The 26,504-nt window shown below is 36.0% G+C and overlaps 1 protein-coding gene across 1 annotated transcript in view; it reads left to right on the forward strand.

The window, feature by feature from the left end:
* The window catches only part of PRKN (parkin RBR E3 ubiquitin protein ligase), a 673,918-nt gene that overhangs the window by 117,652 nt on the left and 529,762 nt on the right, over nucleotides 1-26,504 (forward strand). The window contains exon 2 of the mRNA XM_053972975.1: nucleotides 4,716-4,879. Coding sequence (XP_053828950.1) covers nucleotides 4,716-4,879 — 164 coding nt within the window. The remainder of the gene's footprint in view (nucleotides 1-4,715; nucleotides 4,880-26,504) is intronic.

Here is a 26,504-nt window from a genome sequence, read left to right on the forward strand (position 1 = left end):
ATGAAATTTTATCACATGTTGATGTCAAGGAGAAAATCAGACAAAAGCCAGCTGGCCAGAGCTTCGTGACAGTGACAGCCTCCAAACTGGGACTTGATGTAGTGGAAGTAGGGTAGAAACTAAAGTGGAGGTGAGTGAACCACCCTGCTCTCCAGTGCTTTTGGGAACTAAAGGTGTTGGGAAGGTCTCCTATTCCAGGGCAGTACCTAAATGCACAGATTTGTGAAAAAAAGGACAACATCACTTCCAGGCTGCTTAAGTTGCTGTGGAAAGTGGAAGTCCAAAGAACTTTGTACAAAGTTGTTTAACCATTTGATTGGACTTTCATTAGCATGTGTGAACTTATTGTGTAATACAAGCCTGACACAACTCTGAGTTATTCCTTTCCAGTCCTGACCTCAGCTTGCAGAGTATCTTCAACCCATATTTTTCAATTTTTTGTTTTCTTTAGTATTTTGCTTTACTTTCCCCCCTTTTTTTCAGTTCTCCTAGCACCAGATAATAACAATAAAAAGTTGTGGAATAAGATTTAATGCCATCCCATTATCTTGTGCTCTGCTAATTTCTCAGACTGCATAAATTCTACAGTTGCATATCTACAAGTTAGGTTGTAGAAATTCCAGGCAGCAACTGATATTGACTGGGTTTATAAAGTGTCCACAAATGTGTCTAATACTAATTGAGTCTAAAGATTAAAAGACTAGAACAAAATCTTGTATGATTGAAGATGCAGAAGCCCCAGGGAAATTAAAAAGATGTTATATATGTTTTTATTTTATTCACTGCAATAAAAAAAGATACAGTTATCTTCATCCTGTGCCTTGAGAGGTGATACACAGTTGTGTAGTAATAGGGAGACTTCCAGAACATTTCTATGCTACTTTATCAGGAGGCAAGTATTTTATGTTGTCTCAGTTCCTACCTTTTCTCGTTTTACTTATCCTTTCTGTGAATTTTCCTGGTTTTAATCTGTACTAAGCTGGTTAGCTATACTGGATAAATTATTAATCACAGTTTATGAGAAAAATTTAATACTGAAAAGGACGGGATAATACTTTCAAGTGTGAAGTAGTCTAGATGTAGGTTTTTGAGCTAAGAAGAGTTGTGTTCTCAAGTCATGTGCTGAGGAAAAGAGGATCTGATCACCACAGGCAGATATTGTCACAAGTTTTTTTTTCCCCCCAGTCTTAGGAAAATAACATGTCAAAGGTCTTCTTGCCTGACCTCAGTAGAGAAAGGGCTTTTAAAAATAAAAAAAAAGTTTCCCATACTTTACACTGTCTTTAGATTAAACTTTTGTGACTTTTTTTTTTTTTTGTCCATAGGAAAAATGGGGAATTAGAACTTATGAAGATCTTAAATTTTAAATATGTGCATTCTTTTGCCTCTAATAATGCATTTATATTATAGTTTTTCTTTGGTGTGCTACAAAGCGGGATTGTGTAATTCATTACTTTAGGAAGAAAAAGAATTGGCTAGTTTATGTCAAAACTAAAAAGGAAATTTGTGTTCTGCATGCAGCAATATAAAGCTGTGTAAAAACATTCTTTTATTCTTGCCACAGTTCCTTCTGTTGCTTTGCTTCTCTGTATCAAGACTATGCCTTCACAGTTTGTTCACAGTCAAAGCCTAAGCTTCTCCAATTTTTACATTTGTCTTCTCCATTAACAACTGGAAAACCTGCTGGATAAATAACAATGGGGATTACAGCTTTGGAACTTTTGATATGACTTGCCAAAGAAGACAGGCTGCTGAATCCCAGGACTCTGGAATGTGGCCTGTTGAGATTCTGGCAGGGGTCCCTACCTCCAAGGTTTCTTCCAACCTTCACTGAAATTCTGCAACTCCCCTACACACCTGCTCCATGTACTTATGTCTGAGTAACCCTGTTTATTTCTTTTGCATTTCTGCCAGCAGTTTAGGCCTCAGGTAAATTCTCTTATCTCCTGTCAAGTCAATATTTATTTAAATTCCAGTGGACAAGCTTTATATTCCAAGTCTTTTCAACATGTGTATTGTTTAAAGAGGTCTGGAGTGTCTGCACAAGTTCACCTGTGATCTCTTGAATAACATGTGTTGTTAAGAATATCACCTTGGTATTGATTATTTCTTTATTGAGGTGAAATGTCAAAAAGAAAATAAGTTTATTTTTCCTAAAAAGACAGCTTGAAATATTATATGAATGAAATTCTGGTTTTATTCCACAGACTGAAGGTTTGTATTCAATCTTTTTATGCTCTGTGCAAGTGAACAAAGGTCTATTCTGTTCTTTTGCATTAAAAAAAGTTGTTGGATAGCAGACTGTATAATAGAATAAAAGTGCTTAAGGGCAAAATACTTGTGGCTTAGATTTTTCCAGCAAGCAAAATTGGCATTTTAACATTTTTTTCCAAGTTAGCTCTTCAGGCTTCTGTGCTGTGAAGTGCAAAATTATGCACTCACACTCATTTCCCACGTTTGCTTATGGTAAGAATTGTGAGACTAAATTTCTGATAACTCATACACATTGGGAGGAGGAGTTACCTGTTGCAACTAAATAAAAATAAGTCTATTTGAGAGAAGGATTTGCAACTCTTGATGTCAAACTTGACTTACACTTCCAGTGTGTTTGGATTATACTGCCTCTAAAAATAAATATGTGAATACTACTGTGCAATTATTTTAAATGGTGCTGGTTTTATACTCCTTTTATCAAGCACTTTCCTTGTACCACCACATTGGAATTGCAGTCACTGTATCTGCTGACTTTTTTTTTTTTTTTTATTTCTAAAACCAATAGGATTGACTTTTGCAAGACTAAAGAGAAAGAGGGTTATGTATTCGTTAGGAAGAGCTCTTTGGAGATACACATATATGTATTTTGTGTGTGTATGTGAACATATCTATATAAATATCTTAAAATATATATAGACATATATATATATATATATATATATATATATATAGTCACAGTGTAGCATATTAAAAAAGTATAATCCCCCCATTGATTTAACTATATCTTTTGCTATTGGCAGGGATAACTTTATTTACAGTTGAGCTGTGTGTGTTCCTGGAAAGATGGGAAATGTTCAATTGCCATTGGCTGTAACTACTTTTTGTCATATACATCCTCCTTTGGTCTCCAAACCATTATCAGAATAAAATTCAAATTCCACTAATTCTTCTGAACATACAACTTGCACAGTTATCTCCAGAGCACCCTTTAATAGAAATTAAACCCCATAACGAGATGTACTGCAGGAAGATGCATAACACACTGCAGGGCACCTGCCTAGCACCGTATTGTGCAATCTTACCTTGAATTTTAGTGCATTAAGAGGGTACTTTCAAGTACAAAACTTAAAATGTTGCATATAATTTTACTGGAATATGGCCTTCTCCCTTAAATCTAGATCTGAATTGAAGATGTGAAATTGGAAATACTTATAAGATTGGTGACTGAGAAAAACAGTTGGAGCAACCTCAGCCATATTCAAATGTTCTTAAAGGATCTTAAAGGACACCTTTGGAGCTGTGTGGTAGACTGTACATTGGAAAAATAATAAGACTCTTATTTTTAGTTTTAAAAATAGTTATTTGTTTAAACTCTGTAAGTACTTTTGAGCTTATGCTTCTGTCAGTCAACAGAAATGCAAAGGAGTAACATCTTCAGCTAAAACATTGTAGTGGGAATAGGAAATAAATCTTTAAAAAGACTGGTTGTTGCAATCAATACCCAGGTAGTTTAGGTGACAGGTATAATTGATATAAATGATTTTTTGTTTTATATTGAGTTTTGCTAATTCCTTTGCTTCCTGCCTGTGAAGGTATTGGTCGAAGCAGTCCACTGGGAACATGTCTACTGTACATACAACCTCTGTGACTGATATGGATGTAATGAGGTTTTTTTCTTGTTTCATAGGTCTTGCAGTCATTCCCCTGACCAAGGGCTGAACAAGCACATTCAGGCTTCTTATGAAAAACAGCTCTGCCAGCTGAATGGCAGGAAGCTTATGAGTTTGTTTGCCAGGCTTCTCTGGGTGTATAAACCAGTTGCTGCAGCTCTAAAAATGATATGACTGGTGCAGTAGTGATTTTCTGCGCTGAAGGTGGATGCTGACAGGAGTTATGTACTGCAGATATTTTAGTGAACTCTGAAAAGACTGTGCTGTAATACAACACTCCCAGATACAGAATTCTGTGGTTCTGATTTCTTCTAGTGTATGATTTCTTCTCCATCATTATCTTCTGTAGAATTATATTTGTGGGAAACCAGTCTGTATGACTGTGCTTTACCTTGTAACAAGGAATTGTTTTCCCTTGTTTAATATATTTTGGCTCCAGAGCATACCTCAGTTTCCTGCATTTATTTATGTGTTGGGGAAGTATGTGAGTGGCACAGAAAATGCATGTGCCCTGTGCCTGTGAAGGTTAGGACTGAACTTAAAATCTGTTGTGCTAGGCAGTGACTACTTGGACATCTGCCTAGCTGGTTTCTTTTGATTCTAAATGCTCTGTGTCATTTCTAATACTGCCAAGGGGAAACACGTGGGTTTTATGTATTGGTCACTAACTATTCTGTGAGGGGGTTAAAAATACCACACTGGAGTATTAATAGCTTTTCTCTGAAAATAGTAAATGCTTCCTGTAATTGAAGAGTAAGCCTCTTGCTGTCATTCTAGTATAAGCATGTCATTAGAAATCCTTGCCTAAAAACATCTTTTGCTCTTGTTCAGTGTTTGTCAGGTTCAACTCCAGCCATGGCTTCCCCGTGGAGGTTGGTTCAGATTCCAGCATCCTCCAGCTGAAGGAGGCAGTTGCCCAGCGACAGGGAGTTCCAGCTGACCAGCTGCGGGTGATTTTTGCAGGGAGGGAGCTCAGCAATGACTTGACACTGCAGGTAAGAATCCCTTGGTAGCTTCTCGCCTGGACTGCTGCCAGCTACACTGCCTCTGCCTCTAATGCTGCCAATCTGATGTTCATGCCTGAGATCTAATAAAATAAATAGTGCCTGGGGATTCCTTGAACTTTACTCCACACTGCTTCATTAATTCTGACCTTCTTAATTATGCATTAAAACAGCAAGCAGGAAGGGTAGGGAAAGAGAGAGAATACGAGAGAGAGAGAGAGCACAAGAGAGAGCTGTGCCTAGTGAATAAATGTTTACTGACTACAGAAGCAAGCCATGCACAATTTCTGTATCTGTTCAATTTCTATCTTACTTATTCCATTTGAATCTTAATGAAGAAGGATGTGAATAAATTGCTCTAAATCAGGCTGCACAGTCATCACATTTTATAGAATTTGTAACCCAATTGTGACCCCTGGAGGATAGCTACACGGCTGCTGCTGTGCCGTGTGCTGCTGTGCCTGCACAGGAGTGTGATGCTGGAGGGGTGGTTCCAGATCAGAAAGCCCACAAAAGTGTTCTCCAAACCACTGAACTCGTAAATGTGTGAAGCTAAAAGAGGAGCAGGGAGCACAGAAGAGCAGCTATAAGTAGGTATCTGAATTTCAGCTCCTGAAGATTAGCGAACCGTTCTCTTCAATAAATGCAGAGGGCTGTTCATCTGTAGTGAGCAGTAAGAAGCACTGAAAGATAAGTTCAAGTTGCTCTTTGCTACTGCTACCAGTGCAGCTGTGGTTGCTTTATAAATAGTTTTGTTTACCCTGTGTGTGCATTTGGCAGTTCACTCCAATAGCCAGGGTTTAGCATAAGATCACACATTTAAGACAGTTGGGAAACTGGGGGAAACCTAACTGGCCTTTCAGCATAGTGCAAATACTGATTCAATGAAATTGCCATCCTTCTGCAGTGGTATCAAAGAGCTGCAGATACAACCTGTAGTAGTGCAGGTGATTGCATAAAAGATCCCACACATGCAGAACTATTCAGATTAATTTGTACTCATATTTCAGACATATTGTTGTACTCAGAATGGCTGCTAATAGTGCTTTCTGAGTACAGAAAGTCCCTACAGTATTGATGACCTATCACTGTTTCTCCTTGGGTATGGTATTTGTTGCTTTGCAAAGGGCTTTAGGGAATTCCAGCACACAAAGGAAGGTGTAGAAATGTGAATTGCTGTCAGTCTCCAGTGCATCAGCTGTGAATAGTGTTGATGCATACCTGCAGTGTGCTCCACATACCTGTGAAAACATATATATAAAAGTGTAAGAATAAAAACCAGTCATGTGTATTTCAGAAGCTGTCAGTTGCCAGTTGCTAGATTGGAGTTGTTCTGTCAGAAGCTTCTGAACTACTTCACTTCTCCTGGCAAGCTGCAGGTGTTGGTATTACTGCCATTTTGTGTCAGCATGAAACACAGATTTTCAGCCCAGTTTGACACTTGCAACCAAGTTTGTTGTTGGCTACAGCATACAGTCTGTTGCCAGGGTAAATTAAAAATGGTGTTCCAGATATATATATCTGGACTTCTTGATTATGTAATTTCCTTGTTTTGTCGTAATTATCATGTCCAGTCAAGACCTCCTATTATTTAGTAAACTGGATCTAGATTAATTGCTTAGACTCTTGGTTTCTAAATCAGATAGGAAATTCAAAAGCTGTTTCAGATGGTACAATTCATACTTCTGTGTTTAGGTGTCTTAAATATTGCATTGATTAATATAATCAACATGTATCAACTTTACTTTTATTCTAGATATTTGAATGCATTCTACTTTGCTGCTGTGTTTCCTTTTTTTTTTTTTCCTTTTAATTGTGTATATTGATTCATCTTGGAAATTTGTCAATGCAAGAAGAAGAGTTGAGTATTTGAGGTGTTTGGGTTCCTGTGGTAAGCTGTCTGGGTTTTTTGCAGAAGTTAATAAAAACTTGTGTGCTAGTGAAATACTAACTGCTGACATTTATGTGGCATCTCTAGTTTCAGAATTAACATCAAATATAATAAATTAACTAACTCTTGTTTTCTGGATCTGTGGATTTGGATGTAAAAAATCAGCTGATTTAAATTATTTCATTTTACAATAGCATAAAATTTTTGGTTAAATAATTTTGTCCTTCTATTTTTTGTAAATTACTTTTGAACTTATTTGCCCAAGGTAGTGTGGAAGAATCTAGAGGTCAGGAAAAAGAACTGATGGTATTTCAGATAATGAGATTATAGAGGACATGAGAAAAGCTGCAGTAATTGCAGGAGTATGGGGCAGGGATATAGGAAATACTCCAGGACAGCAAACTGTATTGGTTTCACAGGTCACAGAACAACTAGATTTGGCTTGGCAGCTACCTTAGAATCTCAGGCAGCCAATACAAAACATAACTGAGAATGTGAAAGCTGTGTTTGTTTTCCTGTTTGGAGAGAAGGAAAAATCATTCCTGGTAGGTGAGACTTGTAAAAAATAAATGAAGATGAAATGGACAGATGTTAAATAGTAATTATTTTTAGAAAGAAAGTGCCAAGTCGAGATCTTAAATAACTAATTTAATATCAACACCAACAGTAAAAAAAATGTAGGAGGGATAGAAATTAAATATGTGTAGAGACATTTAACTTGGTACCACAGATATGTGTTTTTTCCTTGAAAAAAGAAAAGAAGATTAGACATTGATTCCACTGTACACAGGGGAGATCAGTATCTGAGCTAGTGACTAAGGGACAAGTAGTGAAATTAAAGCCACGGTAAGCAAAGATTGGTAATGACTGGATGAATGAGACCTGCAAATTTGAATCTCATAAGAAGGAATTAGAGCAATAAGCTGATTCCTGAAAGCCTCACAAACAGTGTCGCTTAAGGGTGCTAAACATTCCGAAGAATGATGAAGAGCTGATTGCAGTTTACTTTGGAATGAGTAGAAGTAATTAATTAATATAGACCTCAAAATAGGAATTCTTTCAAGATTGTCATGAATATGGAAGAATAGTGGAAATATCTTCCTGTAGCAGTCCTAAGATGGAAAGAACAACAGAACCATAACAGAGTCACCAACAGAATAAACAGGAGATAACTGCATATCAGGGACCTTGAAGTGTTCTAACAGGAGGCGACTGCTTATAGTATTGTCATTGCCTCAGAGAATGGCAGAATTAGTTAACAAAGCTTCTGGTAATAAAGTCTGTAGTATGTATTGATAAACAATCTTGCTCAATGCAGGCAATTTAAAAGTTACTACTGATAATAGCAGTAGTATTATATTAGTACAGACTTCCTCTTTCTTGGAAAACTCAGAGTCCCCTTGTGTAAAGGAGTTCTTTGCAAACCGTTTGCAGGAGAGATTCCCTTCCTTACAGACCTTATAGTGTAAATGAATAAAGCAGACAAATGATGTGATGGGAATCAGTAGCTTAGCTTGTCCTCAGTCAGGGGATAGAATTAAGTCTTGTTTCCCAGTTCTGTACCATTTATTTTTGACAGTGTTTCCTCTATAAGGTAAAGCTAGAAAATGCTGTTTTTTGAAATAGAAAAAGACTAAGCATATGTTAAGTAGCAGGACTTGTTAGCTTTGTGCTAACAGCTGTGCTCCCCTGAGACATCTTCTGAGTCAGCGTTAGCTTGCATTTGACTACAGCATAGGCTTGAGGCTTGGAGCATAGGTTTCACGTGAATTTGGCTTTGACTACATCCATCCATATAGGTGCTTGCCTAAAATAATTTATAGATACATTCAAGAAACAACAAAGCATGACTAGAAGTTATTGTTAAATACTGGGAGCTAATAAACAACTGAAAATGAGTAAAAAGGAATGGCACAACTGCAGTAGTAACATAGATGATCATCTATGCAGAGGAGGGAAAAAAGAAGTGATGCAGAGAAATGGTGCTGTCTTTTAGCAGGAACAGGTACTTGAACAATGGAATATTGCATTTCATCATTTTGTGTACATAAATTTATAGCAACCTTCTTGCTCTCTAAGCACAGCCCAGTACAACAGAGCTTCCAGCAGTTCTTATATTGCCTTGTTTCATTTTAATGAGGGTTCAAAGAAGAAAACAGGTGGCAGAGCAAAATGTGTCCCTAACCAGGAAAAAAGCCCCATGTGTAATTATAAAGTACTGAATGCTAAGATAAGATTGGGTCTTTTGACACAGTTACTGCCTTGTGCTACAGTTTTATATATAGGGTACCAGATCACTCACAGAAACAGCTTTGATACTCAGCAGTTTTGTGGGCTACAGAATACTATTGAGCCAATATTTGCATACTTAAATGCTGTTTGTAGAGAATTGCCCATAGACAAACTGACTAAATCAATCATCATATGTGAAATTCAAAGAGAAAAAATAATTTTATGTGTGTGCGTTTTTAAATCAGTATTTTTGGTCAATATTTGATTGATCTGCGAGTCTTCTTTTTTCTTGTAAAGCTGGAAGAGATGTGTGTTGTACTTCAAAACAGGAAAAGCTAGCTGAGTTATACTTAGGTATATTATAGTAACAAGGAAATCTAGAGATGCTAGTATGTGTTGCCAGGTAATGTGGACTTGGCAAAATGAGAGGATGGCAGTACTGTTCACTCTTGGTTTTCCTGTTGTTTTTTTTTTTTTTTTTTTCCTGTTCACTCTTTTGACAGCTGCAGACTCACTGTGACAACAGAGATGTGTTGAATAAATGTTACCAAGACTTGTGTTCGGCCTGATGGTATTACACATTCACAATGCATGTGGAAAGTACCACAGAGCCATATTTACTGGGATATTAAGTCAGGGCTAGCTTGGGTCTCCATATTTTCCATATTGTTACTTTCTGAAGTATTTTCTGTATTTCAGCATTCCAAAGAATGTTGAAGAGTTCCCTGCTGATTACTAGACTAGAAGTAATTAATTAATATAGACCCCAAAATAGGAATTCTTTCAGAAGGTTGTCATGAGTATGGAATAGTGGAAAGATTTTCCTGTAAAATTGTGTAAAATTAAGAAAGATACATTGCTCATAACTGTTCTGGCAGATCAAGACCTAATTGCATTTATAGATGAGACCTTCAATCCCAGAAACACATTTCCATTCTTCTTTTAAATGCACTTGTGTTCTATTCTTTTTATGCTAAGTTTTTCCTGAAATTAGAAGACTATGAAAAATATTTAACTATATCTAAATGAGGGGTAAATTCTCTCCAAGTAGTTTGAAAATTTCAAAAAGTGAATAGGCCATTTGTGTTGGGAGCTACAGATTCTAATATGGCCTTGAAATTTTCTGTGTCCTTCTTGATTCTTCTGACATTTCTTAATGTGTTTTTGTTGGCCTGATGATGATTGATTAAACTGTGACGGGTTTTCATTGCAAACTTTCTTCAGTAGGCACTCGGTACAAATGTGGTCTTAATTTCTAGGTGTATCTAGGTTTTGGTACCTAGATGAATTCTGTGTCGTCTGCTAAGTCTGGTTCAAGGATCCCTGGAATAGGGAGGCTGGTGCCAGTGTTCTTATAGGAGTCTTACTGACTCATAATATTTCTGTATGACCTGTGCTGCTCTTTTACATTAATTTCCAGATTTCTAAGTATGAGTTTATTTTGTTTTCCTCTTTGCTGACAGTTTAAGTAAGTTGTGAATCTATTGAATTAATTTTTATTCCATGGATGGTTGTTATTACTTTCTTTATATGCAAACATGTTCAGGCAACAGATGACTTTTACTTAAAATTAATTTCTCGTAGGCTGTTAAAATTCACTCTATTGAGGCCATTAAGTGAATTTTGTGAAATATGTTTTTGAAAGAGCAGTTGCTTTGTGTGGGTCTGATAGAGAAACTGCAATTCTGCTTGCATGAAATGCATTATGCTGATAAGAAACTCCTCTGGCAAAACACTCTAGTTCTTTTCAGGACATATATAGCATTTCAGAACAAAATTATCTTGAAAATTGCCCCAATATTAGATGTGCCTTTTGTTTTCCACCTACATACTTGCATTAGGCAGACACATGTTGAGTCTTTTCCCCTTCTCATGAGTATAACTCAATTCATATGTTTACAATGCTGTCCATTTTATCATTTGGGTCGATCTTTAGGTTGCAGGAGAGAAAATGTATAAGCAAAAACTTTAAAAAGCAGTAGTTGTTAAAGTGGTGGCAGTGAGTAATAACTTTTATGAGTCTCTAAATCGTGACTGTAAAAGAAAGGTCAGCCCACATCTTTCATTCATCACCTTTCTAAATTGCTTTGGTGAAAAAAAGTTTAGCATACAGAACATCATTACCAAAAACTGTAGTTGAATAAGCAGAAGGTGAAGGATAGTAGGGATATTTTCTGCCTTCTTCCTTTCTTTCCCTCAAAGGAAAAACATGGTATTCATTGTACTACTAGACTGCATTTATAAGGAACTATCAATAGAGACTATGTACTCCATAATTCAGAACTGAAATAGAACAATAACTTGCAAATATTTGTATTGTCTCAAAAAAAGGAGCAAAGATAAGGATTTGATTAGCACTTTACATAGTGAAATTACTGGATTAAGAAATAGGAAATTGTGGCAGAGTATCTGTGAATTCTTTTTTAACATTGAAAATGTCTCAGGAAAATAAAATTGTAAAGGAAGAATGGAAGGTGTTGGAATTTTTTTAAAAATAGCAGGTAGCATACCAAATGTACCTCCTCAATGGAAAGGTGGGATGTAGTTCCTTGCCATTATTTCTTGGGTTTGTTTAAGTTCTACTTATCTAAATCTTTGTCGCTCTGATTATCTGAAATATCATCTGTAATACATTTATATTTGTAATTATCAAGGTTATACAGCTATTTAATTAACCATTCTGGGTTTCCCTATTTTCTTTTTCTTTTTCAAGGTTTTATATTAATTGTCATTGAAAATGTTGGAGGGAAACTTGAATGTTTCATATCTGGCTACAGTTTTCATTGCAGATGAACCTCCATACTCTAGGGAATGCAGAATTATTCCTGTGAGGCATGGCTTTTATGGGTGATGTGAGAAAAAAAAAAAACAACTGAGTTGCATTATGTCAGCAAAGGCCCCATGAAAGTAAATAAAATGGGTCATCCTAAGGAAAATAACACCAGTACAGGCTCAAAGAGAAAGAAGACAATTATTTTAGGAGTTATTGGAGCAAAAGTACATATGTAATTCCTTATGTATCATTGGAGCAGCACTCAATGCATTTACAATTCCTAGAAGCTTTCTTATGCACTCTAAAAGCCTTTTTAAAAAATGAAAATAAAGTGTTTAAAAAAAATCAGTAATAAGAAATACAGTAGAGCAATACAATTTTGTCTCCTCATTTAGACTAAATAAAGTAGTAAAAGTACCTGTTCCTCAAATGAATAATTTTCCTCATATACAGACCAGGTTGTTATTTCATTTTATTCAGGTAAAACATTGGCTTCTTTGATTTAGTGAAATTTATACCACTGGTTTTCCATGAGCCAGTATTCTCCATCTTGTTTTCTCTCCCTGTCATTTTCCCTCTCACTTATTCTCTCCCTCTTCTTCTTTCTCCCTTTTTATCTTACAAACACACAAAATCTTTACTGTCCTGGGGAAGCTTCTCAGCTAGACCTTCCATCCATAGAGGTTATGGGTGTGATTCCCATTCCTGTGGAGTCCAGTTTACAGTGCTGTTCCTGAATGAATTGATCAGTGTTTTCTTCGCTTGTATTGCTTTTCTTATTATTAGTTTCCCACAGTTCAAGCCACTTTTCCTGCTTCCATTTCTGCTTTTCCCAATCAATTCCAAGACTTTGAAATCCTGTTCCCATCCAACATCTGTTGCCTATTAAACCAGCTTAGGGAAATTTGTCCTTTCTTATGCAGTCTAAGAAGTAATGGGGGGAGAATGACAAAACAAAATTGCCTTGTGGATCTACTCTATCTGCCAATGAGTGGGAATTTCCTCCTACCCATGGTTTCTGTCTTTTATTGGGTGATATGCTTCTGTATCATCTGGTGACCTCCTTGTTTCCTGATCTCCTTGTATGAAACCAAGATATCTATGTGTGCTAATGTATAAAAGGTCATCACCTTATTTTAGGTAATTTTGAAAAGGTGAGTAAATGTTGGCAGATTTTGGGTGATGAGGTTACACTTGTCATGAAAAGATGTAAAAAAAACCCCAATCTTCTAGTTTTATGGTAGAATTAATAAAAAAAAAAAAAAAAGAGATACCAATAATGAAACATCTTTAAACTGCAAAAACATTTCTAATACAGTTTTTCCCTATTAACTATTTGACATAAAACAGTACGATGGAAGCATATAAAAGTTTTATTGTCATATATTTGGTATGCATGATATACCACAGCTCTGACTTCATGATTTGTTTCTTATGCAGCTCATCCCAAATTATCCTATAAAATATTTTTACTGTGCTACCTTGCCATCTTTAACATAGCAATCTATTAATTTGTATCTTTCATGGTGTGCAGCAAATTGTGTGTACAAAACAAATAAATGTATGCAAGTATGTTTAAGGCAAGAAAATAGTAGCTGCTCACCTCTTTAACCGATATCATATAACCTTTATTCCTGCCTTATTTTCATTACCCTAGGTAGTAATTTTGGTTCTTTGTTTACTATTTATCTTGCAGCAGTGTGTTTATTACTACAGTTTAAGCACATCTAATTTAAAGTATCAGGGCTTTAGGAAAGGAAGAAACAATCCAATTTTAAAGCATCTTAATGTTTCTACTGTCAGAATCTTATAGTAAAAACGTCTCAAAGACCATAAATGGCAATAAATAAGTTAAAGTGACCAATTGAATATTTATCATTCAAAACATTATTCTTTATGAAAGTGTCCCTTCTTTATAAATAGTGAAAACTGCAGTGCCTTTCTTCTGAATGTACTAAGATGTTTATAATATTAGTATAATTTTTGTCTCTGGCCACTAAGTAGTAGCGGAAACTTTTGTTAGTTTTCTAAAAATAATTTTATCATTTTTTTGTGCTATGGCAAATAAAGGAAGTAAGCGAGTGGTGCAACAACACAGCACAGTAGTGGTAACAAGGGAAAGAAAGGATACATGAACATGCCATGCTGAGTATCAGAACTCTAGAAGAATTGTGGGAATTTCAGGTAAAAATTTTTCAGGTAGACCTGAACAGTTTGACAAAGAAGATTATGCTTATTTATATGGTATACTAAATCTGGTGGTGAGCAGCCAAAGAAAAAAATATTATATGGCAGGGGTCATGAAGTACCTGAGTACTTTGTCCTACCAAGCAGGAAAGCAAGAAATAAGATAAAGGGTGAAATATACTACAGATGACTGCAAAAGCATGGGAACTCAAGGAATTGAATTGCAAAAATATGTGAATTGACAGTAACCACTGGCAAGCCCAATATCTAAAGCAAAAGAAACAAAACCAAACAGTAAAGTGTTGATATCACTTGCACTGTAAGGCTATTAGTGGGGGATATTAAGTGCATTTAAGGTCTGGCACCTAAAATAGTAGAGATGAACATATTATCACTTTTAAAAGAGATGTGATTACATTACAGAAATCAACCTTACCTGGTAGACCCACTCAGTGAGTCATCAGAATCATGTGATTCTTTAAGCCTATCATCAGATAAGATTAAACCCTTTTATCTTGCAAAATCATATTTTTTAAAAAATTAAAAAGACTAGAAATTTATTCAGTACATTTTTAAAGAGATTAAAATAAAAATCCAAACTGAAGAGCAGCAATCCATGCAGGTCTATTGTCTGGGAAACCAATTTAGGAAATACTTCAGCTCATTTACCTGACTTGTGCTATGCAGTGAATGCATTACCTGCAACAATAAGTTGAAACAAAATACTAAACTTGCTCAGCATACTTAATATTTATGACTATTTTTATTGAGGGCAGGTACTTGAAATTGCTATCCTATAATCCATCAAGGCAACTGAGGAATTATGTAGGGCTGAAGTGCATGCAATTCTAAGTACGTTATAGGAAACAAGATTTGGGGAGGTTGAAGCGGTAGCCATTGATTTTGTGGGATATATTTTCAACTACAAATGTTGGCCGTATAAGCACTATTCAGCCAAGTAAGTATTTAGCCTTATTATGAATTAGAGCTACAAGTTCTGATTTCAGAAGAGTGGAGAAACTAGATGCAGTAGCACATAAGAGTGTTAGTACTTACACTATATGCTTGCAATGATTTGTGCACTTGCTTTTCAGAGGACAATTCTGTAAATGCCATCCTTTATCACTGCAGAGGTAATAAAAACAGCATCCCCAGAAGCGTTCATTTCCGATGGAATTCATTGCTGATCTCATCTATTTAAGTGAATGCAAATGAAAGCTCTCTCTCCTCTTTCTCTGAAGGATTGATGCATTTCTGACTCATGAGCAATGCTCAGTGTCAGTCTCCAGAAACAAATGGAGGAAGATTGACACAGAATGGGTTCATGCCTCAAGTAGCCACAGGATTTAATCTCCTTCTATCTCTGGGTGTATATGTGTCAGTCATAAAGCAATCTTTGAATTACTTATCTCCTGATATAATTCAAATCTCTCAGAAATGTTATTTTCCTATTAAAAAGAAGGATTGGCTTTGCAAGGCCCCAGTGGGCTATAGAAAATATTGAAAAAAATTGCTATCAGTAAATAAATGAAATATAGAACCAGAGAGAGAGTTCATTTTGTTCACATTTATGGAAACTTCCATATGTTCTGTTGTTTCACTGCATTAGAGACATGCTACTTCCATTGTAATGTAATTTAGTGTGATGCATTGTGTATTTATACTTAAAACTAAAAATTGAATTTTTCTAGCAGCAAAGAGCAGTAACAGCCCTGCAGGATATACAGCAGCTCACCAGTTAGGCCACTACCTGCCGTTTTAAAGTTGCGCTGTACTGGAGGCTATTAGTCAACACCAGGGTTTTTAGTGCTGCTTACTTAAAAGAAGTTGCATTAGAGTCCAAAAAAAAGAGTATTTGAGAGGGAAATCATCTTTCCTAAAGTGAGAGAAGGATGAGGTTTGCTTTGGAGGCTTGTTTTGCCATTGTCCACTTTGAAATGGCTTTGTGGTAGGTTTGTTAGGTGCCTTTTGAAATTGTCAGCATGCCAATGCCTTTTTAGAAGATGCGTACGGGGGACAGCATGAGAGGTCCTGTTGCTGAAGAATTGTATGTCATGTCCTGACTTCATTACACTACAGGAAGGAGGCTGAAATATACTTTTTAATATATTTATAACTCAGTAATCCTCATAGTTCTGTAACTTTTTGTTGTGTTTTGCTTCCATTTTATTGAGGAAAACATTATTTAAAGACAACATGACTTATTTGGCTATGTTAGGCTGGAAGCTTCCTGCGAGAGTTAGAAAAAACTTCTGACATTCACTTATATTTCTGATAGAAATATTTTCATACTAATTATTTTTTGACCATTTTTCATTGTATTAGTAATTTATATCCATGTGACTTGATTTTATTGGAATGTATTAATTAATTTGCAGCCACTCATTCTGGAATGTGGACTGCTGTTTTTGAGCTGAAAGAGCTGCTACACCCTGCTGCTATGAGTCCAAGTGGCTTAAGTGCAACCTGCTGATATTGCTGCTTTTGAATTTAAGTCTACTCTTATATAGACTAAGTGACAGGTCCTTTTCAGTTCTTGTGTAATCAAGGTACACTGACTGTGCAAGAAGTCCTCTTTCTGCACACCCTCCTTTATTCACTTCTTATTCAAACTTTTTGTTTGTTGTTTTTGTTGTTTTCAATTGAGTTTGCTATAGTCAGGATTTTCTCCAATGCAGAGTTCAGGCTGATGATCTGAGGTCTCACATACCAGTTGTTGCAGACTTCCTATCCTGGGGCTGAAAATGTATGAGTCAAGCTTGCAATCCTTTTTATCAAACTTCCATTTAAACTTCTGGGCTTTGATGTTTTTGTTAGTTCTATGCTTTACATCTTCTTCAATTTATTCGCTTTTATGTAAGAAAGGTCAAATGCTGCACATAAAGGAATGTTCACATTTTGAACTGAGTGCAGAAGAACCGTGCTGCTACATTCTTCCCTCCTGCCTAGAGCAGTCTTCCTTTCAGTTCACTGGGAAGATGTGCATTTTGTTATGCAATATGTGGCTGGTTAATGCATAAAGCTTGCTCCTAGTTAATTTTCAGCTGTTGGTTTGGAAACAACAGAACTGGAAAGAGAGGCATATGTAAATTATGAACACATACATTAGGATGCCCACAAGGTGACTCTGCCGTGGGAGTGGAGTTGGAATAGATCCCCAAAGGTTCCTTCTGACCTTAACAATTCTGTGATTATTTGATATTTGTTTTTAAAAAAACAACCAAAGACTTTATCTTGCCATTGCAAAAAAAAAAAAAAAAAAAAAAAAAAAAAAAAAAATCCCATCTTTGTTAGTTTTGGAATTCAAAGTTACATTTGGACTGTCATAATTTGAAACTGATTCTACTTAACTCCATTCTGTATTTCCTGTTTGTCCTAACCCATGAACACAGAAGATATGCACAGATGAATAACCATGGGTTTGTTGCTCATACAATAAGAAAACTCTCTGAAAAGATCTTATTACCAAGTGACATAGTCTTATATGATAATGATTTCATTGCAACTGCAGATTGGTTACAGTTTCATATAACTATTAAAGGTGGTAGCCTTTAATAGTTTCCTTTGGTGGATGCCATGCTTTCAGAATGTCCTATGTAGCCTGCATGTGTTGAATGTAGCCATTGTTTCGTTTGCCCTGTTGTAGGTATTTGGAAGATTTAGGAGGGAACTTTCATTGCAAGTTATTAATATTTACTGGTTGCTTTATTCACAGTAAGTATATATCTTAACTGCATCCCATATATGTTTTTCAGATTCTGAATAATTTGGGGATCTGCATCAGGGTTGATCAAATGCTTTCCAAAATGGTTAAACATGTGGTTCAAGAAGGATATTTCCCATTAGTACTATTATTCACTAAATATTCTGGTTCTAAAGGCTTTTTATATATTACAGGTTCTGATAATAGAAAGCCTAGTTGTTTCAATTTCTTTTCATGCTTCAGAAGCTAATGGTGTTCAAATTCTAGATGAAGAGAAACAACCTGAAGCCATTAGGTGGGAGTTGCATTGCTTTAGATTGGAAGCAATCATTTCCCCATCCTTTGATTTTATGCTGGTTTTCAATTGCTACACAGATTTCAAGAGGAGAAGGTATGGAATCAAGCTGTAGAATATAATACCCTGGCTTTTTCTAGGGTTTGCCACGTAACTGAGCACCAAATGAACACAATCTCTGTATTTTCCAAGCTTAAGTAATGTGGAATTAATCTGGGAACAGCTATATTCACTCAAATATTTCTTTGAAATATGGTTTTAATAGAAAAGAGCAATTGTTCAAAATAAGTGTATTCAGACAGAAAATTATTTAGGAATATCTGGCATTGAAAGTGCTTAACACCTGAGACATGAGGTATCTTATGCTTCAGTAGCATCTCCTTTCCATGCTCTGGACAGCCTTGGAACCTCTAAGAGATATATCTTATGGAGATAATTGCTGCTAGATGTGCAGGAGGAAGAAACCTCAAAGCATACCCTGATTTACACCTTTATTTTTGATAGGGTAGTTGTCTTGCAATGTGAGGTAATAGCTGAGAGTAGTATATTTTCCCTCCTGACTACAACCATAAAATTCAAAATAAGTTTTAATTTAATGAACTTTAAATAGCTTTAAATAGAATTGAGCTGACAAAAATGTGTGCTAATTTAGCTTGAAATGTCCTTTTTTTTTCCCAGATAAGACTCAATTAATTGACATTTTCTGGATGTAAAAAGTGTCTTTTTAGCCAATTTCAGGGTATTACAGGCTAATACTATTTTAGCATATTTTGCTACAAATTTCTAATGCATAAGAACTGAGACTTGGTAAATGCTGAGAAAAGACTAGTTCAGAAAATAATGAAATTTAGGAAATATAAATGAGATTGGTACGCCTCTGTTACAAACAAACATATAATTTGCTGCATGTTTGTTGCTAATTCTTTCCTAAACTAATGAACATCAGCTAAATTGCTGACCTCAGTTTGTTTCATAATCCTGCCACCCTCCATGCAAAGACACTCTTCAGTACTTATACTACTTTGTCTTCCTTTTCAGCATGTGATATATTACTGTTCACTTCGTTAGTAATTAATTGAATTTATTGATTTCAAACAAATATTGTCTCACCGTCATCTTGGCAGAATACCTACCTAATTTACACTAATTTTTCTTCTGCCTATGTTGGAAGTGTTGGGTGACTTTTTTCTCAATACATAGACAAGAAGAAATATGAAGAACATGCAGACTTTAGGAAGCCTTTGAAGGGCGTATTGAATCATCAGGATAACGGCAACAGCTACAGTAATATTATGTTTTGTTGCAAAATGCATACTATAGGTTTTATCTGGATGTTATCTTTTCAGATAAATGTGTGCCATTTCTTGTGAAAACTTTGCTATTTCTCTTCAGGTTAGATAACAGGGACCTTCATGTCAAAATAGTGAAGTGTCTTTTTGAAAACAGCTGAAAAGTCCTGCTTATTCTTTCTGAAAATATTCAGGGTTTTTTTATAAATATCTCACAGTCACCAAACACATCTGGCATTTTCTCCATTGGGTATTTCTCTTCAGAAAGAAAAAATGTCATATTTTTTAAATTCTGCTACCATACTTGGGCTGTCAAGTATTTCAGGAAAAGAAATATATGCTTAGATATTAATTTATATTTGGATATGATTGCAAGTCAATGGAATTTAATAGGTTGCACACCTACTGCTGCCACATGCTACATGGATAATCCTCTTCCATTAGAAGGAAGTGTTGTTTTGTTTGCTTGTCTCACTTTCGAGGTGGTTGAAGCATAACTATAACATCTTAATTAAAAAAAAATCATATGGGAACTTGACTTGCTATTAGCATATTTGGTAGCTTTTTTTTTTCCTGAGTAGAGAGACTCTGAGGCAGTATAATCAAAATATGAATCTTAGAGCAAGCTACCAGAGCTCAGGATCTAGCGGAAAGACCAAACTAAGGCTTGAATTTAAAGTGATGTGGAGGATGGAAGACAATTGGAATTCATGCTCCTTCCTGTGATCCTATTCAGTCCCTTTGTTAAATCCAAGGAAAAAAAGGAAAAAGAAAAAAAAAAAGAAATCCAATGCTGCAACATTTCTTGAGAGGGTCACGGTAGCTATCTGCTTACTTCATACACTTCTGGGGCATATAGTGATCAGTCTTAAAATTTGCCCTCCGCTAATTAAAAATAAATAAAGAAGTATTTTATGTTGATATTCATTAATGGAAAGCATTTTCTTTATGCAATATTAAAGTCTAAGTAACTTCTCTTCAGAGCTTGTTCTCTTTTCAATCAATAGAAGAAAGACAGCAATCAGAAAAAATATTCTCAGGCTTCAATCTCCAGGCCCAGCAAGATAAAACATGAGCTAAAATTTTAGTTAACTAACATGTGCTCTTGTTCTTTTAAGTAGGTTAAGTAAGTAAAAGAGTTAAATATGGATTAAAATTATTTATTGTAACTATACTGGAGACTCTGACCCAGTTCTACAGGTTTGCTCTTAAAAGTTCCCTCATTGAGCTCTGATCTCTGGAGCTCATGTGGCCACTTTTTTGTGGACCCTCATTCTCCAGGCTTGCTTTGGCAGATGCTTTCATTCTCTGCCATCTCTCTTCCAACTTCAACCTGGTCAATCAACACTTGCTGTTCTTATGCCCTCACTGTTCTGGTCCCTGCAATTTCTAGATGTCTGCCAAATATTTTATGAGTTTTACCATGTCACAATGAATGTGTTTGTATTATGTAATTATGAAATTGCTTCCTTTTTTGATTCAGCGTAAACTATCCCTCATTAGAAAATCATTAGAAAGTACATATAATTTTTTTTAGTTTAAGTGCTAAATGTCTTTCTGTAACAGTGTTTGCTATTGTTTGTATTGCATTAAGTGGTAATTTAGTCTGTGATTTCTAACAGCAGGCTTTAACTCTGATTAGTATCAATTATTTCTTCATTATTAGCAAATATCAGGAAAGAGAAACGTATTCCTTAATGTTTCCCAGTAAAACACATTCTAATGCATGCAAAAACACTATTATACAAAGCATTTACAATTTCCAAATATATTTCAAGTTAAACAGCTTTTGATGATATATCTGGTTATTTTCATGATGAGTTTCCATACCATGCGAGATTCTGGTGTTATACATGGAAGACGTGTTATCGCTCAGGCTGGCACACACTTGGGTGTCTTGCTGATTTCAAGGACTAGCACTCCTTGTTTACAGTGTGACTCCAATGTGCAGTGGATGTCGCTCGGCATCTTCATGTGATGAGAGCATAGAGCAGCATACTGCTTTTTCCAGAGCAGTTAGGACTCTCTCAATGAACAAACAGCTTAAGGATGTCTACAGCTACCAGCTGAGTATCCGTGTTAGGTGAGAGGATAAAGGCAACTGTGTCCTGTACTCGAGGTACTACAGTAATGAGCTCCAGGAATGCTGCCAATGGATAAACTTCAGCTTCAGAAACAGCAGATGAGGAAACAGCCACTGGAAAACTGCCAGCCTACTTTCCAGACTATTCCAATTTGAATTATCCCGTGTTTTGGATTTGTGTAAACACAGGGTTAATAATATAGAGATGTTTTTGTTGTTGCTGAGTAGGGCTTATACAGACCCAAAGCCTTCTCTGCTTTTCTGCCAGACTGGTGAGGAAGTTGGGAGTGCGTGGGAGGCTGGGAGGAGACACAGGCAGGGCAGGTGACCCAAACTGACCAAAGAGATATTCGCAACCATATGGCATCATGCTCAGCAAAGCAAGGGGGGAGAAGAAGGAGAAAGTGAGGGACATTTGGAGTGATGGCTGCTTCCAAGTAGCCATTCCAGTGAAGCAGGCTGTCATGAGAAAATTCTTGGAAAGAGGCAGGGAATGGGATAGCTGATAGATTCTGTGTAAGCCCTGATCATCAACAACAAAAACATCTCTCTATTATCAACCCTGTGTTTTGCACAAATCCAAAACACAGGACAACTCGAATTGGAATAGTCTGGAAAATAGGCTGGCAATTTTCCAGCTGTATCTAATACCTTGTATACATGGAGAATTTATTATTTTGTAAGACTAAGCTCTATTAAGGATTTGTTTGGAGGCTCCTCTTCTGTGTATTTCTTCCCTGCCCTGGTAATAAAAGACCCAGTTCTGCTGTAGCACTTTAATCTAGTCCTTACATCCTTAACCTACCAGCTGTTTGAATCTATGGTCATGGCCTCCAGCAGGATAGGAGGAGAAAGCCTTTGCTCCTACGTGATCTTTCAGATACTTCCCGCCCTGGTGCCTTTCCTGTTTTGTTTTTCAGCACAATGTCTCTATTACAGTCTCCTTTAGAGCCCCAGAGTGTTACTTGAATTTCATTTAAGTTTGGAAATTAACTGCCAGTTTGTTTTTTTCTTAAGATTTTATTTAAGGTACAGGAAAAGCTCTCTTTTCATTCATTGACAGAAGAATCCCTTCTGGTAGACTTCTGTTCTGATCTCTAATTCAAGAAGTACTTTACCCATGGGTGTTGTAGGTTGGGTTGGTTTAGTCAGGGATTTTATTAATGTTAGTTAGGTCGGTTCCCATGGGTGATAGTTTTCTGTCTAAGTGTTCTAAAAAATAGTTGTAAAGCTACAAAGATTCTTCTGTTTGTATCTACCATACCTCTTTGTGTGGCAGTTTAGCAGAAGGGGGATTATTTTATTCAGAGAAGCATTTTCCCTAGAGCTGCAGAGCTGGTACTGGGGTCTTTACACTCAGGGAAGTCTAAAGCAGAGAAAGGTTGCAGCATACCCTGCCCTTTTTATTTCAGTGAAAACTGAACACAGAGGGCAGACCCAGCAAGGTTAAAAGAAAGGTTTAACCTGCAAGGTTAAAGGAAAGTATGTACAGAGTAAATAAAAATGCAAAAAAAAAAAAAAAAAAAAAAAAAAAAAAAAAAAAAAATACACACACACACACACACACACACTATAAGTGATAAACCAACCTTCCTTTAATCTTTTTCTCAGTTCAGAAAAAAGTCTGACCCTAAACCACTTCGCCTTAAAGGTAATCCAATTCTTTTCATGTTTGAATTTCACATTTAACTGAGTAGTTTTGTTGTCTGTGGTGGATTTCTTTAAGAGAGGAGAGCTTGAAATTATGGAGTCTGTTATTCTCATGGAGTAGTTTTTCATTCAAATGAGCAACATCAAAGTATTTCATATTCTAAATTATGTTTTATTATTAATGTGACTTGAATAATATCAGCATCCACAGCAAATCAGTTGTGATTTCCAGGGAAAGAATTAACAGGTCAAAAGGACCCTCTACTGTTGGAAAAAAAAAGGTATCAATGGATCTTGAGCAGCTTTTAATAGAGCCCATCTCTAGCAGAAATAAAAAAAATCTCAATATAATCCTAGGTGTTTATTCTTTGCAGGTCATCTCTGTAGCAGAAGCAAAAGAAGTGAGAATTTTTTTTTTTTTTTTACATGAGAAGTGTCTGTTCATACAGCTATAAAGTATGAAATCTTAGAGTTCAGGAGAAAAATAAAAGGTTTGCTTATAAAATATTCTTATTTTCATCAATAAGGTATTTTGATATATGTGCTGGCTCGATGAAAGCTGCTCAATTGAGAACTTGTTGTCAGTTATGAAAATAAAATTAGATTGTTTCTCTTTTTTACAGTGCTATAAATGTATACACTTTGTAAAAACAAAACCCAGCCATTCTTTCTTACTCTCCCAGGACTGAATTTTGCATATTAAATCCTTGACTCCACTTTAAATGGATTAATTTTGAGACATTCTTATACTGGTAAATGTAAAATACTTATTTTTATTGGACTGTTGCATGAAAAAAATCATCAACTGGAGTAAATTTTTAGTGATGCTGTGTTGTGGAAAATGTAACGGAGTTAGCAGAAGAGAAACAATTAAGTGTACATCTGACAACAGTGAAGCTTTAGATAGCAAGAAATTCTTGCAGCGAGTGGATTCACCTGTCACTTGTTAACTGTTTGGGTGCTGCAAGTGGATCTGCAAGAATATGGGACTAAACTTCAAGGTTCCATGTGAGGCTGGTCTCACAAGAGCCAAGTACATGTTCAGACCTTTACAAGAATAATTGCAAGACTTTCCAGATCTTTTCAGTCAGCTGAAATTATATGTTAAATGAAATTGCAAAGGGATTTTTTAGTTTGGTTTGGGGTTTTTTTTTGGGTGCAGATTGCTTTTGAACTGTTGCTTTAACTCTGGTCTCCAAGTTTATGTATTGCAGCTTCTTTCCCTTACCTTTCCTTGGGCCTCTGGTGCTTCTTACTTTAGCCTTTTTCAGTGAACACATATTTGATGCTGAGTTACATTTTCTGTATAAATGTTTGTTGCATTGTCATGTGTAGGGTCCTACACATGTTCAAAGTTCATACATGGAACTTTGAAAGAAAACATTTTCTGTTTGATCACTGGCTAAAGTGGTTTCTGGCTGGCCTGTTCCAGGAGGGGTACAGGAAGGGCTTTTTAAGCACATAAAAGAACCTTCCATCTAAATCATGGGAATAAGGCAATGATGAAATTCTTAATTTGTTGTACTCTCTTATACCATGGCCTATGCAAGATTGAGGAAGATCATGAAGTGTGGGTTCCTTACATTCATCTACAGATTTTGGGTTTTTTTAATTTTATTCATCTGTTTCAGACTTAGTGCTTTCAGAAGAGTTAACCGCAGTTTTTAAGTTCCTATAAATCAAACTAAGACTGCTATTGAAAAACTGAAATATAGTGTTAGGAAAGAGGTTTAGAAGAAGTTTTTCAAAAAACATGTGAATTTTTAAATTTTATTGTTTTAGAACACTGTTTTTCCTTTGTATTTCTTTAATTACCATTGGCATTTCTAATTCTAGTGAATTACTTTGGGCCTGAAAGGCAGGAAAGTACGTTGTCCTCTATCTAGGGGTAGAGAATGACAAGAGCCTCAGAAAGCACTGATAATTGGCTTCAGCTGCTGTATCCTGTGTGAAGACAACAAAGGCAGGTCCATTCCAGAACTGTAAAGCTTGTGGAAAGCAATACAATTTACAAGAATCACACGACCTGGTCCCTCCAAATGAAGATGTTTCTGTAACAATGTGTGCAATATGGTTGCAAGAGGTTCCTTGCTCTTGCCTTACTGGACCTCTTTTCAGCCTCTATCTGCATTAGCTGTGGTTTTTGCCTTCTGCACTTCAACAAGATCTTACATGTCCAAGTGCCAATAAAAATGAGCCTTGTCAGGCTGTTAGAAATCACAGACTAAATAACCACATTCTGCCATACAAAAAATAGACAACACTTACAGTAAGACATTTAGCACTTAAACTAAAAAATTATGTGTACTTTCTGTGCAGGATGTGTTTCAGGAATGTCCAGCCAGAACCCTGCTCCTGCTACAGACAAGGCAATGATGCCTGTAGCCACTTCTGGCTCAGTCATGTAAGCTTGGGAACAAACGCACTAAATCAAATGGTGAATGCTCTGCACATTTGTTTTGAGCTTTTAATGTGTAGCAATCTTCAGCTGAAACATCTGCTGTAATGAACTTGACATTTGCACTAATGACAGCATCAGTTTACTTAATGTCCTGCATTAAATTTGCTTCCCATAGAGTTATCCTTTTTCAAAGAGGAGTGTGAATTTGCTACTTGTGTTTTCAGAAACAGTGAAAGAATCAGGCTTGTAACTGTGTGGCTGATAGCTGGTGTTGAGGCTGGACACTGGGAAATGGAAGGGGAAGCAACAGGACTGGCTGAGAAGAAATATTCCAGATTTGGTGCTGACAGGATAAATTTGTGAATCCAGGGAGCAGCAGTGTGTGGAAGCAATTAATGAAGACTGAATCCAGTCTCCAGTGCTTCAGATTGATTTTTTTTTTTTTTAATGAGGCTTAGAAGATGGGACAATTCACTTTAAAAAATAAGTAGAATGACTGTGACATGAGACTTTCCATATAATTTGGTTCTTTTTCTGGTAAAAAAGCCAGCTATTTGTTTAGAAATTCCTGCTGTCTTTGCACTCCGTCAGAGTAGCTAGCCAGAAAGAAAAGCAACAAACAGTTTAGTATTATGAGAAACAAAGAACTGATATTCTCATGTGATTATGTCTTTAGCTACTTGATGCATATTTATTCTTAGTCATTTTTTGTTTGTAGCAGAACCTGTGAGATTAAAAGTATCCACTACAAGAGAAAAAAGAAAAAATATATCTTGGTTACTGAGTTCTGTTCTCTGTCTGAAGGGAAATGTTTGGATTCAGCGCTCTGTGTTACAACAGAACAGTGAGGATTTGTTTTCCAAATGAGAGCCTTTTTATTTACATTTTCATTATTTTTTAATATGGTAGTGCAGTTAATAACAACATGATGCATCATAGCAAAGTGATGAGACAAAAGGAACTACCCCTTTGATGTGACATCAGGTTCATAATATGGCTTTGAATTCAGAGGAGATTTGTAAATTGGGAAAAACCTAGGACTCACTTCCGTGCATAAAAAAGCAAATATTGTGTTAAAAACTCATTTAATCTGAAATAACAAATTTAGCCTG

This window comes from Vidua macroura, chromosome 3 (assembly GCF_024509145.1).
Source record: "Vidua macroura isolate BioBank_ID:100142 chromosome 3, ASM2450914v1, whole genome shotgun sequence".
Classification (NCBI taxonomy): domain Eukaryota; kingdom Metazoa; phylum Chordata; class Aves; order Passeriformes; family Viduidae; genus Vidua; species Vidua macroura.